Source organism: Meles meles, chromosome 9 (genome assembly GCF_922984935.1).
Source record: "Meles meles chromosome 9, mMelMel3.1 paternal haplotype, whole genome shotgun sequence".
Classification (NCBI taxonomy): Eukaryota; Metazoa; Chordata; class Mammalia; order Carnivora; family Mustelidae; genus Meles; species Meles meles.
Window position 1 is genome coordinate 59518795 of NC_060074.1, and position 16769 is coordinate 59535563.

General features: G+C 40.0%; 1 protein-coding gene across 1 annotated transcript in view; it reads right to left on the minus strand.

The window, feature by feature from the left end:
- DPP4 (dipeptidyl peptidase 4) overlaps positions 1–16769 on the minus strand; it is an 80850-nt gene that overhangs the window by 14259 nt on the left and 49822 nt on the right. Inside the window, exons 12-22 of the mRNA XM_046018390.1 lie at positions 16344–16388; positions 13757–13864; positions 13428–13495; positions 12254–12307; positions 11758–11879; positions 9545–9592; positions 9184–9282; positions 6773–6842; positions 3959–4153; positions 1345–1399; positions 658–757 (exon numbers count right to left, since the gene is read on the minus strand). Coding sequence (XP_045874346.1) covers positions 658–757; positions 1345–1399; positions 3959–4153; positions 6773–6842; positions 9184–9282; positions 9545–9592; positions 11758–11879; positions 12254–12307; positions 13428–13495; positions 13757–13864; positions 16344–16388 — 964 coding nt within the window. The remainder of the gene's footprint in view (positions 1–657; positions 758–1344; positions 1400–3958; positions 4154–6772; positions 6843–9183; positions 9283–9544; positions 9593–11757; positions 11880–12253; positions 12308–13427; positions 13496–13756; positions 13865–16343; positions 16389–16769) is intronic.

Sequence of the window (16769 nt, forward strand, 5' to 3'; positions counted from 1 at the left end):
ATGAGCATATTTGTTTCAATGAGTCTATCACATAAAGTACTTGAGATGGGTTCTGAAAAGATACAGGAAAATAATTCATCTTCTCACCACCTCTGACTCTTTACCCCTACCTAGTGTTCCAATGTTTACTCTCTTACGTGTGTATGATGCCTTATAGAATTATTTCTCAGTGATGAAGAAGAGATCCTAGAGTGGTTTTCACTAACTAAGAGACAGCGGGGGAAATAAAACAAACAACCCAGGAATTCCCCCAATCCTTACTCCTATCTTTCCATCCAAAGCCCTTCTTTATTTGACCTTTACTGGAAGAAAAAAAAAAAGTACATGCTTCTTTTATTCAGTTAATATATGAAGCCCCCAAACCCAAACTAAAATAAGATAAGGAAGGGTTTATCTGCAGAAACGTAGCATTACGGATATTTTGAAATTTAGAAAACAGAATTTGTTGATAACTAAGTATATAGATAACAATACCACCTAGACTTTCACAAAAGCAGAATAAGAGAGATCATTTGATTATAGGTATCTATAAAGTGCATCTACAATGAATAGGCTTATTTCCTATAGAAACAGTGAAACTCAAAAAGGAATGGTTTTGTCATTGAAACTTTAAGGTCAACACTCTGTATCTCTTTGTACCTGAAAGTAATGACATACCATAGTACTCCCACCGTGAGACAGGTGCCACGGCTATTCCACACTTGAACACGCCACTGCCGGCTCCCAGGACCATGGAGGTTACGTACCCTCCATATGACTAAGGAATGGAAATGGTTATTTTTATAGAGGTAAAGGAATTCAGGACATATGGTAAGTGAGTCGCAGTTTCCATATTTCTCACATCTTTATATACTGTGCCTCTTTAGAGATAGAAAGCATGGTAGAGAAGGGCTTAAATTGGCCTTAATTGGACAATATCTAAAGACTACACTTTCAGAGCCCTGGTCCCTTTGCTCGATAGGTCTAAGTGGGAAAAGCATCAAAAAATTACTGGGCAGTACTTAAAGAAAAAAAGATAAATATACACTAGATCTTTACTGACTTTGACTCATGAGAAAAATCACCCTCCTTCCCTCTCTCCTGCTCTCCTTCCCAATCCCTCTCCCTCTTTCTCTACCTTCCTTACCTCCCAAACCCTCCTCCTTAATCATAGTAAGCAGAGATATATGCCTGACTAGCAGGGACTCACCACCTAGAGTTCTAAGACATTTTATCAGGGACTTCTTAGATTAAAAATGCCTGATTTTCATCTCCAAATATTTACATGCCAAAGATATATTATCATGCTCTGGGTTATAACCACTAAGTATATGGACACGAATTCATAGCCAAACAACTACTCACCCAGCCCCAAATTGCAATCCGCTTGTCGTCCACAAATCCCATTTTTGAAAATTGTCTAAAATACATGGGAAAAGTCCATGAATTAGTATTGCATTGTATACAGAAAACTAGTATAAGTACATAAGGACACAAATGTGAAACCCTGCCATTTGCTATTTGCTCCTGATGGAATCTAAGATTAATTATGGCCAACAATCAAATAAACACCTGAGATGGATGTCTACTTTTTTTTTTTTTAACTTAAGAGCCAGATGAACAAGGTTTACTTTCGTTGGAGTCCATAAAAATTTTGTCTCTGTGTGTGTGTGTGTGTGTGTGTGTGTGTGTGTGTGTGGTGTGTATGATTCGCAGAAAACAAATCCTGGCAGTTTTTTTCACAGCTTTATATAAAAATTTGCAGCCCAGATGCACTTTTCTTTACATAATTGAATTTAAATCTCTCCAGATGTTTTTCAGTTGAAGAGAGGCTGCCCCCGCAATGGAGAAGTAGAGGGGCACAGAGAACATCTGGGCAGGGCTTAGGAAGGTCTCTGGTCCCCCTACCTGAGAACTTAAACACCATTCTCTAAATAAATCCCTTCTTCTGCTGGGTGTTGATTAGTTAGCTGAGCACCATTAAGTAGGAAGCAATCTTTCCTTGATGGATTAAGAAGTCTTTTTGCCATTAAATCGTGCTCAGGATTTGTACCCAGTTAAAGACATGAGAAAAATGTTTTGTGCACCCACGTTTTAAAATCTTTTACATCAAAAGGCAATTTGTTTGCTTTAAGAAGCAATCTAGCAAATGCGGCTCTTCAATCTTTGTAGTACTGACGGGAGGGGTGGGGACCCTTGCATTGACCTATATGTGACTTTGGGAATTTTTGTGTTTTCAATTATAGATACATGCCTTAGGCGGCCCCAAGTTAAACAGTATTAGAAAAAATCAGAAGTACGTCATCCTCAACTCATTATCTTCTCCCTATAAACTTTTAAAGCTTAGAATACATATATGTATAGAAATGTGCACCAAAGCATGAGTGTACAAGTTGATAAACCTTACAGAACAAGCATATCCTTGAACCGAAAGAGAGTGCATTATGATGTCCCAGAAGCCTCTGGGTCATTTTCCCTTTGCTAAAGAAAAAAAAAAAAAGAAATGTTTTCCTTTTATATGATTCCAATTTGTGCTTGGTTTTGGACTTTATACAAAATGGGTCATGCAGGAGATACACTTTCATGCCTGGCTTCTCTCATTCAGCAGCCTGTGAGAGTCATCTACACTGCAGTATACACCTCTCTTTAGTTGCTGAATTAGCATTCTACTGTATAAATACACTACATCTCATTAACTTTTTAAACTGGAGATGTATATTGTGGATCCCCGATTATGTAATTTTGGATTTGAGAAGCCCCGACACTCCACCCTCTCTCAGAGAGGATCAGTCTGGATCAATACAATTTTAGTTTGAAAATATGGCAGCCCTACTCCTGAACCATTTATCCTCTCTCTTGAATCTAAACTTCTCTTTCTCGCTAGTTGATGTTGAAGGAAAATAGCTCATCGTCAACGATGGTGGAAGAGACTTAGGGACACTTAAATCAATTGTCCTCTTCTCTTCTCTTTGGTTGTTTCTGGTTTTTAAAGGCATTTTCCTCCACCCATCTCACCATTCATAATTTTTCTGCATTTCCTAGTTTATGATTTCATAACATTATTTTTAATCAACCGCTTGTCATGCTTCCCCAGACATCCAGGCACTTGGTTATAGAAACTCAAAGACTGCATTTCCCATTTGCCAGCTGAGCACGATTGAACTGGAGAAAGCATCTGAGTTGAGTTGGAGACCTTGACTTAGATTATGACTTCCCCTGGCAAATTACCTAACCTAAGAGCCTGCATTTTCTACCTGAAGCATGGGATACAGATTCCCACCTCCTAAGAGTGCTGTGCAGTTCCCATGACAATGCAGGTAAAACATTGCCCATGTACACCTGTGCTACGTGGCAACCATTATTCATCAGTAACATCTCTCCCAAGCCAGACCACAACATTTATCTGTGGATTCATGACTAGAAAGCACCAGAATGAGATGTGGTTCATACTTAATGAAGCTCTTATAATTGTGAGCAAAGATGGCTGTGCCCCACAATTCTCCCCGAGTGGCAGAGTAACCTTCATCCCGACGGTAGGAACCACTCCTAGGACAGATAGCTGTCACATGTAATGTAGCTTCCTACGCTGGGCAAGTACACTGGACTCCTTCGCTTGACATTGACTACAGGGACGGTCTACTTGTTTAGTTAGATGTTTACCCAGGGGGAGCATTTATCCCGCAGTTTGCCCATGTGTTTGATGAATTTTGAGTCTCTGTTCCCAGAAGGTGGTAACACGTATACCAACTCCTTTCTAGAGTCACAGAGAGGAATTTAAGAAATAAGTCTTTTTTAACCTTTATATAAGTCTCTAATGACATACATTTTTTATCTAAGTGTTATATCTTCACTAAAAATGTACCCCAAACATAAAAGACTTCCCCTAGAACACTTGACATTCTTTCCACTTTACAACTTTAAAATATAAATCGAGAGGGAAAAATCAGATGACCTTCGGATTCATCTCCTAGCCACTCACCTGGCTGCTTCAATTTGATCTTCAACTTCAAATGTTCCCAGTCTTCTGTTGACTGCGTGCATGATCTTATCTCCTTGGTAACCACTTCCTCTGCCATCAAAGCTAGCTACGATAATGTTTTCTGTGCTTGCAAGGTAAGTAGCCCAGTTGAGTCTGAAGACAGCGTCTGCTTTTTGACTACACGGGCCTGCATATCTGTGAAAAATCCCAAATGGTTAGCCTTTGTGGTTTTTCTGAATCAAATGAGGAGTGCCCGTGTTCCTACTCCCTGTGGACAAGAAGTATGCGTCTTTCCCGACCATGAGGCGGAAATTGTGCCAGCCACCACGGTGTCCACAATGGTTCCTCTAAAACTTGGCAACATGACTATAATGGCTGTGTGTTTCCTTCAAAGATGCCCATCAGTTTTACCTTTGAAGATCAGTATCAAACACAGACTTCATAGGCCAACATTTTCTAAGTCGTATATTTCTTAGAAATCAAAGAAATAAATACTTAAGAGTTGGGATAGGGAGGTTGGGTTATGAAAAATTAATGAGGATGACAATAAATGCCACTTTGACTATATCCTTTTGCCTGGCTTGCAAGCACTCCTACACTACATGTGTATTTCCTAGGCTGGAACTTCCTGAAGGAGGGCTTGACTGCTGCGTGATATGCACTGCATTCCCCAACCCCGCGAGTCCCAGCGCGAGGTTGCACACCAAGGCTCCACAAGTCACTGTGGAGTGAGACAAGGTATGAATGACCACTATTCCTCAAAACTTCAAAGCAGAAAGAAGTAGGCGATATTGACAACCGTAGATGTTGTTATTCTGCATTCTATTTAACAAGGAGCTTAACGCCCTGCTATCTGTAATCTGTACAAGCTAGACCCCACTCCCACACAGCTGGGTGCACAATCTCCAACAAGCCCAGTCACTGTCATGTGTTAATCAAGACTATTCCCGATAGCTCCTTGCATCTCATTTAAACATGTCATCTTTGCACGATCTATGGGACTCCTGGACCCAGACCCGATCCAGTACGTCTCCCTCCCACACCATCTCTCCTACTGGTCTTCTCACTGTCCCCTCCACTTGCATGCCTTTGTTCTTCCTAGGGACGGAAGTCAAAAGAACTTTGGTTTTAAACAAACATTGTATTACTTTCCCTGTAAACTAAATATTGTAACATTCTAAATTTTAAAAGAAGAATGCGTTCATGTATTTCTGGGGTGAGTAAACATTTTTTAACAATGTGTGAAATGCCTTGGTCCTTGCAATGACTTTAGATTCTGTAGAGTAATAACTTCCCTTAATATTAGTTATGTGTCAAGTTACTCTACCCCCTAAGATTAAACAACATTATTTTTAAAAACAGAAAACAAAGATTTGGACATCTAAAGATGGGAAGAGGAAAACAACTAAAAAGAAACAGGCAGTAAATTTACCATGTTTTTAAAAATTTTCTTAAATAAAGGGGAGGTGTGACTATTCCTCACTGGGGAGTTGAAGAGGATAAAATTCTCACTCTTTCCTAAAATATCTGTTTCCCGTACTGGGGCTAAAGCCTAAAGCAAATTAATGTCACTGTAGTCAAAATTAGGCTTACTGAAAATCAAACAACACATCTGCAAGTTTAAAATACCTTTTGCTCTTTCTCTGAGGTTTTATGTTTTGTTTACATGGAACTGTAAATACAGGGCAACAAGGCTGTGTTGGAAGCTAACACCCCTCTTCTGTTATTGGTGGTGGTGGTTACACAGAAAAGTGATGTTCTCAAGTCTCAGTTTCCTTTTCTGTATAATAGGCCCAATAGAACTCCTCACATCTGTTTGCAAATCACCTGGCAGGCAGCCCGCAGCGGTCACATTTGTTGGGTTTGTTTTTGTCTTATTTTTGTACAAGGAAATAAGACAATCTAGGACAAGAGGAGTGGTCTTGTGGCATTATGTGTGAGGTCAGGGCAATTTTAGAAGGATTAAAGTAAAATGTATTTCCAATCATTATCAAAAACATTTTATGAAGATGCCACGTTTAGAGTTTGCATGAGTTTGCATTTACTGTTCAAAGATGTGTGATTTCAGAACTTTCTCTGACACTTGAAGAAGTCTGGATTGTAATGAACAATTTCCTATATCACATCATATCTTCACCAAAGAGGGGAATGAAAGCTACCAGGCAGTGGTATTTTGGGAACTAAAGGCAGAGAAACTTGATGTCCTAATGCATCAAAAGCCACTAATGGTGATGTTTGGGCAAGTTTAGGGGTAAGAAAGTTGTGAAAGCTATTAATACCCATCTCTCATGTTAAAATGTCTGTAAGGGGGGCGCCTGGGTGGCTCAGTGGGTTGGGCCGCTGCCTTCAGCTCGGGTCGTGATCTCGGGGTCCTGGGATCGAGTCCCGCATCGGGCTCTCTGCTCGGCGGGGAGCCTGCTTCCCTCTCTCTCTCTCTCTGCCTGCCTCTCTATCTACTTGTGATCTCTCTCTGTCAAATAAATAAATAAAATCTTTAAAAAAAATGTCTATAAGGTAAAGATAAAACTGATGACCTGAAAATTCCTTTGGAATTCCCTTGTAGTTCAGAGAAAAAAAATCAAAACTAAAGGACCATATGTCATTACGACAGAGGGTGTCTTTCTTCATTCGAAAGATGGTAGAAAGCAAAGGTTTGGGTTTGTGATTGCAAAATGGAAGGACATAGTCAAATTGCTTCACAATGATTCAGGAAGAGACAAAGGATGCATTCGGCTCTAATTTTCTGTAAGCTGCACTGAGTAAAAGATGTCTAATGGTTAACTTCTAATGTGTTCCCTCCTCTTAAATACTTACACATCTATTAGTAGAGGATATTTCTTGGATGTATCAAAATGAGGAGGCAAGATCATCTGATACCAGAATTCTAAACAAACAGAAAGATTAATTAGTAAATTAAGAGTAATTATTAGCACTTGATCTAGGTGTCTGTGCGGTAATAAATCATAGCTAGTATTCAAAAATTTGTTAAATTATGATAGAAAAAGAAAATGAACTGCTTGGATTCCGTGTGTCTTTAAGATATGAAAATATTCTCTTTCAGGTTAGAATACTAGTTAAGATGAAAGCAATAAAGTTGTTTCTAATATATCTATTAAATATATTGGTGCCTTGTAAAATAAAAGTGCATCTTAGAATTGCTAATGTTTTGTTTTTATGATTCTGTTCTTTGGCATCTGATCTACTTATCTAGTTTGTTTATGGCTTATGTTCTAAGTTTTCCTCCAAAATGTTTTCCTCTTCTTGAATTTCCTTGAAGATGTTTAGGATTTTTCATTGGCCCTAACTCTATTTTAAAATTCTGATTTAATAACATTTTTGTAATTCTTATTGCCATCCCAGACCGCAAAGCTGAGTTCCCATTTTCAGCTCTGTGTTTCACAGAATGAAATCAGGTTTACATGGAGCAGACTGTTGTGTACGTTCTGTATGATCTGCAGATCTGTTTAATTCTCTGTGCTTGATTTAGCATCAGTTTAATAAAATTTGTCCCTAAATAATGAATTGGTTTCCTTTGCTCCCAAGTTAAGATGATGAGTTAGATTAATAAATCTTAAAGAGAGAGAGATTGAGAGATGTCCTATATTTTAATCAGATTATTTCCAGCTTCAGTAGATTTAACCTATAGGGGAAAAATATCCATATCTCTAGAGCTGCTGCTTCTTTTATGTTTATGTTTCTTTTCTTTCTTTCTTTTATTTTTTTTTGTTGTCGTTAAAATTATTTTAGTTGAGGAAAAAAGAAAGGTTTAAGAGTAAGATCTTTATATAGATAGATTTCTCTTCAATTTGGATTTTATATTTTAAATATATCCCTTCTGAGTAAATATGCTTATAAGAACAAAATTTAAGTCTTTCTTCTTTTTCAGTAGAATGTCAAACTATGTGTTGATCATAATGTTTTAAATAAATATGCCAAACCCACCATTTGCTCTCTCCTTTGAATTTGTCCTAGTTGATCAGAAGTGTTTTAGTTCCATCTCTCTGAAGATACTGTCCCCACCCCGCTTTGGGTGGGCTGCTAGGTTCTCTGTAATCCCCAGTCCCACCTCCTTCTGCCCCTCCTCCTCAACGCCCCCCTACCCCACTTTCTGGAGTTTGAACGTACAACCACCTCCCGGCTGGACTGTCCAGCTCCGGCAGATCCAGCCTCACTCTCCTCTCTATCAGTTTGTCCATCCAATCCTGTGGTTTCCCTGAGCCAAAAACTTCGGGGGTCCCCCACTGTTTATCAAATCTCAGTATGCAGCACCTTCTGTCCTAGCAGCCCAGGTAGCTCTCCTGAACTCTAAGTCCTTGACCATTATGCCAGCAGCACCAGCAGCACCTAAGAGCGACTTACAAACCCTGGGCTCACCCTGCTTGTTGGATCATAGATCCTTAACAAGGTGCCAGGTGATTCATTACATATGTTGGGTTTGAGTAGCCCTGCTCCAAGCTCCTCTTCACAAGTACCCTCTACTCCCCAGCGCGTTTCCTGCCATTTAAAATGGGATGGATCTTTATGCATCTTTTCTATTATTATCCTATATTAAAAAAAAACACACAACTTAAATCAATCTTGTTGGACCACCCCCCATCTCCCATGAGTAATTAGCTCTTAATGGGAAAAACAGCAAACAAAAACAAATGAACAAACTACAAACTTTCCTACTCAAAGATCACCTCTCTTCACTCCCTTTCTCAGTGGTTCCTACACACCATTCCTATTCAGGCATCCAGCACAGGGACCAGGCTAACTGTGGCAGGGAGAAGGTCAGGAAAAATTCAAGATTTCTCTCCCGAGATCGAAGTTTTAACATTTTACAGTCAACCTTAATTTTTTTATACAATCACCTCAGATTTTTTTTTTTTAATCTCTTTGGGTTAAAGGTAAGATATATCAGGATAACACTAAGTTAAACAATTAATACTTCATAGTAGAACAGAGTTACTAACAGAATGAAACCAAAGTAGCAATAGTGTGTTTTTTATTCCAAATGCTTTTCTTTTAACAGAATAACTTTTCCATAGAGTGGTATTCTATTTTAAAACAAAAAGAATGAAAAACTAACAGTTCTCATAACAAAATTTTTCATAGGAAAAATAACCTCAAATTAGAAGTACATAGAACATAAAATGTGTATTTTCAGATCAAGTTATCACGTTTAGTTATATTTTTATTGGTGTTTCCAGGAACAGTTCTGTTCCTAAAGAAATTCAACTTACTTGTTTCATTCAAAATAATGAAATCCAGTTTTTTTGAGGGCATCTGGACATCCTGCAGCATTTTATCCAAAGCGGAATTGTCTTCCAGGACTCTCAGTTCTAAACAAATATTCCAGACGGCAGTAATTCATTAACAATGTGAAGAATTCGGATTGTGCAAAGGGCTAACGAACAAGTGGCAATTCACTGATGGGACTGTACATTAGATTATAAACCTTGAATTCAAATCATTGTTTATACACTAAAGCCAAAACAAAACAAAACAAAACAAAACCCCACAAAACACACACCTCACTATGCTAAGTACCTATTCACATACACTTTCTAAGAAGCAAAGGAAAAGTAAAATGCTAGAAAATACCTTTATCATCACTGCTCCTATGCAGAGTATAGAGGGGCAGACCAGGGCCTGTTAACAGGAAAAATGTCTTAGGTGAGGCTTTTTAAGAAAAGAAGATAACATTTTTTTTTTTAAATGGCCATTTGATACCACTTAACTTTGATATGATTTTAATACCAGTTAACTGTGATAGAATAAATATCATAGTAGATGAGGGGCTTACTAAGTTAGCTGTTTTTCCTCTTCTTTGAAATAGGGGCAATTTTTTTAAAAAGATTTTATGTTTATTTATTTAAGAGAGCGCATGAAAAGAGGGAGGGTCAGAGGGAGAAGCAGATGCAGGGAGCCTGATGCGGGACTCGATTCTGCGACCTCAGGATCTTGAGCTGAGCGGAAGGCAATCACTTGACCAACTGAGCCACCCAGGGGCCCAAAATGCGTGCAATCTGAGATTAAGAAGGATTACCGAAGTTACAGGGCTCAGTAGAATGAAGCAGAAAATGAACCTCTGGCCCAGTTGAGTGCCTTGGGCATGCTGCCTCCCATTTCCTCAACTGTGAACTAAGCCAAAGGACCCCTGACACTGCTATTTTTCTTTCCCAGCCCTAAAGCGACAATCTGGAGATGACCACGCCAGCTTTCCGGCTCCGCCCCCTTAGGGCGGAGCTCTGGAGCCAGCCTCAGCCAGGGGAGGGGAGGATTTCCCTCCTACTGCCTCCACCCCACGGCGTCGTGAGCCAGGGGGCACATCTGCACAGTGCCTCACTTGGATAAGCGATTCCTTTCTGGCATGCAAAAGTGTTTTTCTCGCATGAACATATCTTCACTATTTATCCCAACTGTGGTAGTTGCAGACTAGAAGGTAATGTATAGAAAAGCTATTTGGTGAGCTATTTAATTTTGATGCATTTAGATAATATTAATGTTTTACTCTTGATCAGAACCACAGTGAAGCCATTATGAAGACCTGGGTTTGAATCCTGGCTTACCTGCTGTGTGACAATATATCTATGTTTTGATCTCTTTATATAAAAGGAGAATAATATCTACTTTATGGAGTTTTCTTAAGAATCAAACAAGACTACAAATATAAAACTTTTAGCACAGTTCCTAGTATAAAGTGTCTGCCCAAGCAATGGTGACTAAAAACAGTCACAGGGAAAAAAAAATAAAGAAAGAGAGAGAGAGGAAGATGTAGTAATAAAGAGAATGTGCTAGTAAATAAAGGTTCAGATAGGTGGTTTGGAGATCTCTTTCCCGTAAGGGATAGTTCTTTTTCAGAATATCCAACTTCTTTCATTTTGAGAAGTAATCTAGCAGAGGGCTTATTGGAGGTCTCAGGAGGGCTCAGGAGGTAGAGACCTCTGCTTGAATCCTGTTGTGCCTCTTATTAGCTGTGTGACCTGTGGAGGTGCCATTGTCTGTCCTTGCCAAGTTTCTTCATTAACAATAAAGAAAACAATAATAAAAAAGCAACAGAAGATGGAGCAGTGAGCAGGGTGCGTGACAGACACTACCCACATACATTTTTCTCATCTAAAGGGGCAAGTGCACAAAATAATAATGAAAAAATCTACAATAAAAAATCTCTGGGTGTGTGTGTGTGTTAAAATGAAGTACCTCAGTTATACATAGTCTCCAGTGTATGTATCTACACATAGTCTCTAGTATATGTATATTTGTTATGCGTTCAGTCAAAATCAAGCCATGCAACTCTCTTGGTTAGAATGGGAGGAAAGTTGGTTAACTTACCACTTACAAGTGCTTGAAGAGAAGGAGACAGGTGATATCAAGAGCTCCTCACATTCAAGAAGAGAAAACTAAGCAGGGCAGAAAGAGTGTTTCCCAGACTGGACACAGAAGGGGAAAGATGGGTAGAATGAGCCAGGAGGGGGATGCCTGGGTGGCTCAGTTGGTTGCCTTTGGCTCAGGTCATGATCCCAGGGTCCTGGGATCGAGTTCTGTATCGGGCTCCCGGCTTAGTGGGGAGCCTGCTTCTCCCTCTGCTCTAAGCTCTCTCTCACTTTCTCTCTCTAACAAATAAATAATCTAAAAAAAACAAATGAGCCAGGAGAGTGGTAAGAATGTTGTCTGAAGAGTGGAAGGAACGAAGTCAGCTGGTGAGTGGAAGGCAGGAAAAGCATGCAGGCTGAGGGATTGCAAGGAACCACTTCAGATAGACAGACAGACATGGTGGTGCCTGTGCTGCTCTCCCCTTGGCAGTTCACACTTACCCGAACACCTCAGTTGATAGTACTTTGCCTCTTTACTAAATGATACAGAATAGTACTGACACCTTTCTGGATTCAGCTCACAACTCAGGCATGTCACCTTTGTGTAGTCGCTCAGTTGGATTCTGTAAACCAATGGTGGAAATTAAGTGCTTGATGAAAGAATAAACGAAAAGACAGAATTGAATAATGCCATATTCTAGTTTTAAAGGTATCAGAATGCTAAGGCAATGCTCAAAACATTTTCTTTTTTAACGTGCAACAAATACACGAATTAATTCATAATAACCTCAAACTTTCCATTGTTTGGGAATAACACAAAACATCTAATAAAGTCATTCTCTGTTGTTGACACCCGGAGTTTGATATATAAGGGAATGAAAGTGCTCAATTACAACTTCAGTTACTTAAGGCACGGAAAAAAGCAAAAACAAAAACAAAACCAGAAATTGTTCTTCGGCTAGAAAGACTCAAGTCAACAATTTGATTTAGTTCTTACTTATAAAGATTTCTTCCTCCTGGCATTCCTTTATATTCATTACTGATGTAGTATCTGGGAAGAAAACAAATGAAATATATATTAATTATGTTTTTAAAGAAAGTCAAGTACACTCTATTGGAATCAACACCAAACATTCATGCTGGCCCTTATCATATCATTCTTCCCTGCCCCCTCTGCCCCAGAAGCCATATTTCCCGTCATCTCTAAATAAGAGATTTCACCTTTTGTTTTAAAAGATTTTATTTATTTATTTGACAGAGAGAGAGATCACAAGTAAGCGGAGAGGCAGGCAGAGAGAGAGAGGAGAAAGCAGGCTCCTCGCTGAGCAGAGAGCCTGATGCAGGGCTCGATCCCAGGACTCTGGGATGATGACCTGAGCCGAAGGCAGAGGCTTTAACCCACCAAGCCACACAGGTGCCCCAGAGATTCCATTTTTAAAGCAGACTAAAATATTTGAATGCAGGGATTGATCCCTTCATTCAAGTGACAAGTAAAAACTCAAAAAAGGTCTTTTGTGAGAAAAGTAAGGCTGGACAACCACGTACCTACATTGTTTTCCGTATTTTCTGTTTTTATAGCCCAAGCTACTGGATGACAGGAGCCCCATCTTTCTGACAGGAGCAGAGCCCCTTCTAAGGATGTCTTTCAAAAATTGCTTTGGGCAGTGGCAACAATCATCCCCAGTGAGACCCGATAATGAGTTCTAGAAATGCCTTAGATTCTAATGGAAAATAACGCTCCCTTTCCACCAACTCGTGCATGGTAGCTGACAGCTTCGGCAAAGCTTTCCGTTTTTCAGAGAAAGGCTGAGATGTGGACAGATAAAATGAAATAGCCTCTCCAAGCCTTCCAAAAATTGGGAGCCAGTTAAAATGTAACAAAATGCCCGATGCTGGTGCGGTGCTCCGAGACGCTTAAAGAAAAAGAGGCTGCAGCTCTGCTAATGTAAAGCAGGTAAGAGCAAGAGGTAGAGCTGCTTGGTGGCAGGGTATCAAGTCTGCTAAGCATATGTGAAAATCATTAAGCCTTCCGTATGTTAAAAAGAAAAAAGTACTGAACACATTCCAAATAGACTATTCTTTATTTGTAGGAGATTTTCCCCTATTTCTGGGCAAAGAGGGTGTGATTGCAACGAGTATGTTTGCATCCTATCCATTATTAGAATACTCACAGGTAATCACTGGTGAGAGCTTCTATCCCGATGACTTCCCAAGCTCCTTTTGTAATGAATGTGCAATCCTGATGGGATTTTTTAAAGAAAGATGTTTATTAAACTCTCTAATCGAGGTGGAGGGTTGAATCTTTTATAGCAGCAATTTAGATGATCTTACTCCCCTTGGGTTTCTCCTCCCTATCCCATCATCCTCCAGACACCACTTCAGAATTTCGATCAGCCGGATTATTGGTACATACTGACTGACTTTACCAAATGATTTTCCCTTCAACCTAGTCTCATTAAAAAAGAGATCAACCCGAAATAATTTATGTAAGAACACTTACTTGCTTATCTATTTGGAACAGGCAAATGTGTTTGTAGCCATCTTGGTTGCTGATGATCTTGTAGAAGCTCTTCCCATCAGAGGTAAAATGAGGTTCTGAAGGCCTGAACTACAGAATAATAGAAAACAAAACAAAACAAAAACAGATGAGGGCACATCAGTCTCATCTCAGCACCAACTTTAGTTTTTGAAAGTCCTCTCAACACCTCTGCCCAAAACCCACGCTTCATTTACTTGCCAAGTGAAACCAGAGTGTCTCAAAAGAAAATTCTCCTTCTAGAAAGTCCAGACAAAAAAGATCTCTCTCAGAGAATTCTTTATGTGGAGTAAGCGAGAGAAAGCACGTAAAGAGGCTTACACAGGGCTCTCAACACGTAGCCGTGGTATTGTTATCTCTGGATATCTCTCTACGAAGGATGACTCTATGACTTCTGGCTATAAATGTGCAAAAATTAGCATTTGTCTTTCAGTTTTAAGAAGTAAATTTCCTCAGTGTCACAGACATCACAGTGAAACAGACTATTATTATTACTATTATAACTGGGAGTTCGTACATCTTAATTCCCTTCACCTTTTTGCCCATTCCCCTCATTCCTTCCCTCCTGGCATCCGTGAGCGATTGCTTTCTGTTTGGTTTGTTTGTTTCAAACAGACTATTATTTTTACTGTTTTAGATAAGAGGTGGTTTTTAATTTGAGGGATTTGTTCCCTCCTTTTTAAATACATATTTCTTTTTGAAAGCCAAAAATTCTTTAACCATTTCTGGATTGGATACTATAAGAAATGCCTGTTGTGTATTTCACGTGGAAACATTCTTATAGTTACCATTTTTATTGTATGTCTTTTCATTTTGCTAAATAGGATCAACAATTTACCAAAAAAATAGTTGTATGGAAATACGGTATAAAATTTCCATTTTTCACAGTTCAATAAAAGATAGTTCTCAGAACATAATGTAGTTTCAGCAGAAGAATATCTACCCCAGCCTGAAAGGAATATGTCGCTTTACGACTTCGATTTCCTTACTACATTTGCGAGCAGGTAGGAGATGGTCTTTTAAAATTGTTGGTTCACTTTACCCTCGATGTTTCCTCTCTTATCAGCTCCCATTTTGGGAAGGAAGAAAAATGCTTCCCTCTTCTATTTAGTGATTCAAAGTGGATTCATTTATGGAGCAAACTGAGGCGTGCGGTACACTTGGTGTTCTCATTACAGAGCTCTGAAACACATTCCCCTCTCTAGACCTGTGTTCACAGCCTTATCTTTTTAATACATTTCCCTGTTTCCCCTGGATGGAGTTGTGCCTAGTAGAAATGTGTGAAAAGTGGCATCTGTCTGGTTAAATACAGAGAGGAAAAAACATATTTTTTTCAAAGAGTCGTGAGGAAGTGTAGCGTGTCTCTTGCCATGGAGGAAACCACTTTTCATGTTGGCAAACCTCTCCCCTCTGCCCAATCAAAGCCTGAAGAAAAGGGACGTGTGAATGCTATCGGAGCTCTGAGCCCAGCTGGAAGGGGTCCTGTTTCTGGACCGCAGGCCTCCCCTCTCTGCCCCAAGAGATGTGAAGGAAATCTTTACGTTCTCTTTTTCTTTCGCTCCCTTTGTTTCTCTCTTAAAGGAGGCTTAATAGAGGTGGTCACAAGAATTAGGTGAGATTTGTTCATCGCTTTTCTGTGATGGGCCACAACGGCTAGAGATCCTTCCATAATGTGTTTCCTCCCACGGTTCGGTGGCCTCACGGTTGGTGATTCTGCCCAAGGCATAACGCTCACAGCACCAGTGAGAATCGTGACAAGTCTCTGCGGGTCACTGTGCTTTCTTGGATATCACTCTGCATCTGGGGCCTAGTAAAGCATGAAGCCACACGAGTATGAGTTACTCCAAAGGGGGGTGCACAGCAGGGTTGCTGGATGGATACAGTCGCTGCCGAGCTGCCGCCGCATATAGCTGCGGCTCCTTGCTCATCTGTGTAGGCTGTGGGTGGAAGCCATGTTTGCTGCCTCCAGAGCACAGGCCTTTAGAGTTGAGGTCAGCGGGCATCTTCAGCATCTTAACTGCTTTTCAGCAGTGGTTGCTTTTTAACTTCTCAGGAGCTACGTTCTGCCTAGAGTATGTCTTCTGTTTTGTCTGCTCTCAAGTTTTCACCTGTCCTGTTCCTTTTCCCCCAGAGCGTGTTCTGTATTCCCCATGAAAAGACATCTCTGGGGCACCTGGGTGGCTCAGTGGATTAAGCCTTTGCCTTCGGCTCAGGTCATGATCTCAGGGTCCTGGAATCGAGTCCCACATTGGGCTCTCTGCTCTGCGGGGAGCCTGCTTCCCTACCGCCCCCCCCCCCCCCGCCTACTTGTGGTCTCTCTCTCTGACAAATAAATAAATAAAATCTTAAAAAAAAAAAAAAAGAAAGAAAGAAAGAAAAAGAAAAGAAAAGACATCTCTGCAGGGAGAATTTAAATATTTTGAGAAATAGGTCAGGTAATAGCTCTATTAATAGCAAATAACATAGGGTCCTACTTTGGTATATAAACATATCAAATAACTCTGAGTATCTGATCCAGACCACAAAAAAACCCATAACTCAAAGCACTTACTCTTCCAACCCAGCCAGTGGTACTCATTTCAGTGTGTTCTTGTGCCTAGAGAGGGAAAAATACAAGGGCATCATTTTAGAGAGAAGTGAGGTATTAATTCTATTTTTTATCTGCAACTCGTGGTAATAGAAGCAAAATTGTACTTAAAATAATCGAAAACTATCTGCATTTATATAATTGTATTTGTGCTCAGATTGTTTATAGGATTGCATTAGGACCTTTACCTCTCTTGCCTAGAGCTCTGTCTTCCATATGTGGCCCTGGAAGCTCCCCCGGCATTTTCAATTCAACACACACGGCACAGAAGATGATGTCCTTTATCTTGCCTCCATCCCCACTGGCTTGTTCTGACGCCTTCGTTCTTCTGTTTAGTGGCACTGGCTCACCCAAGCCAGAGACTTGGGAGTCACTCTAGATGCTTCCTCT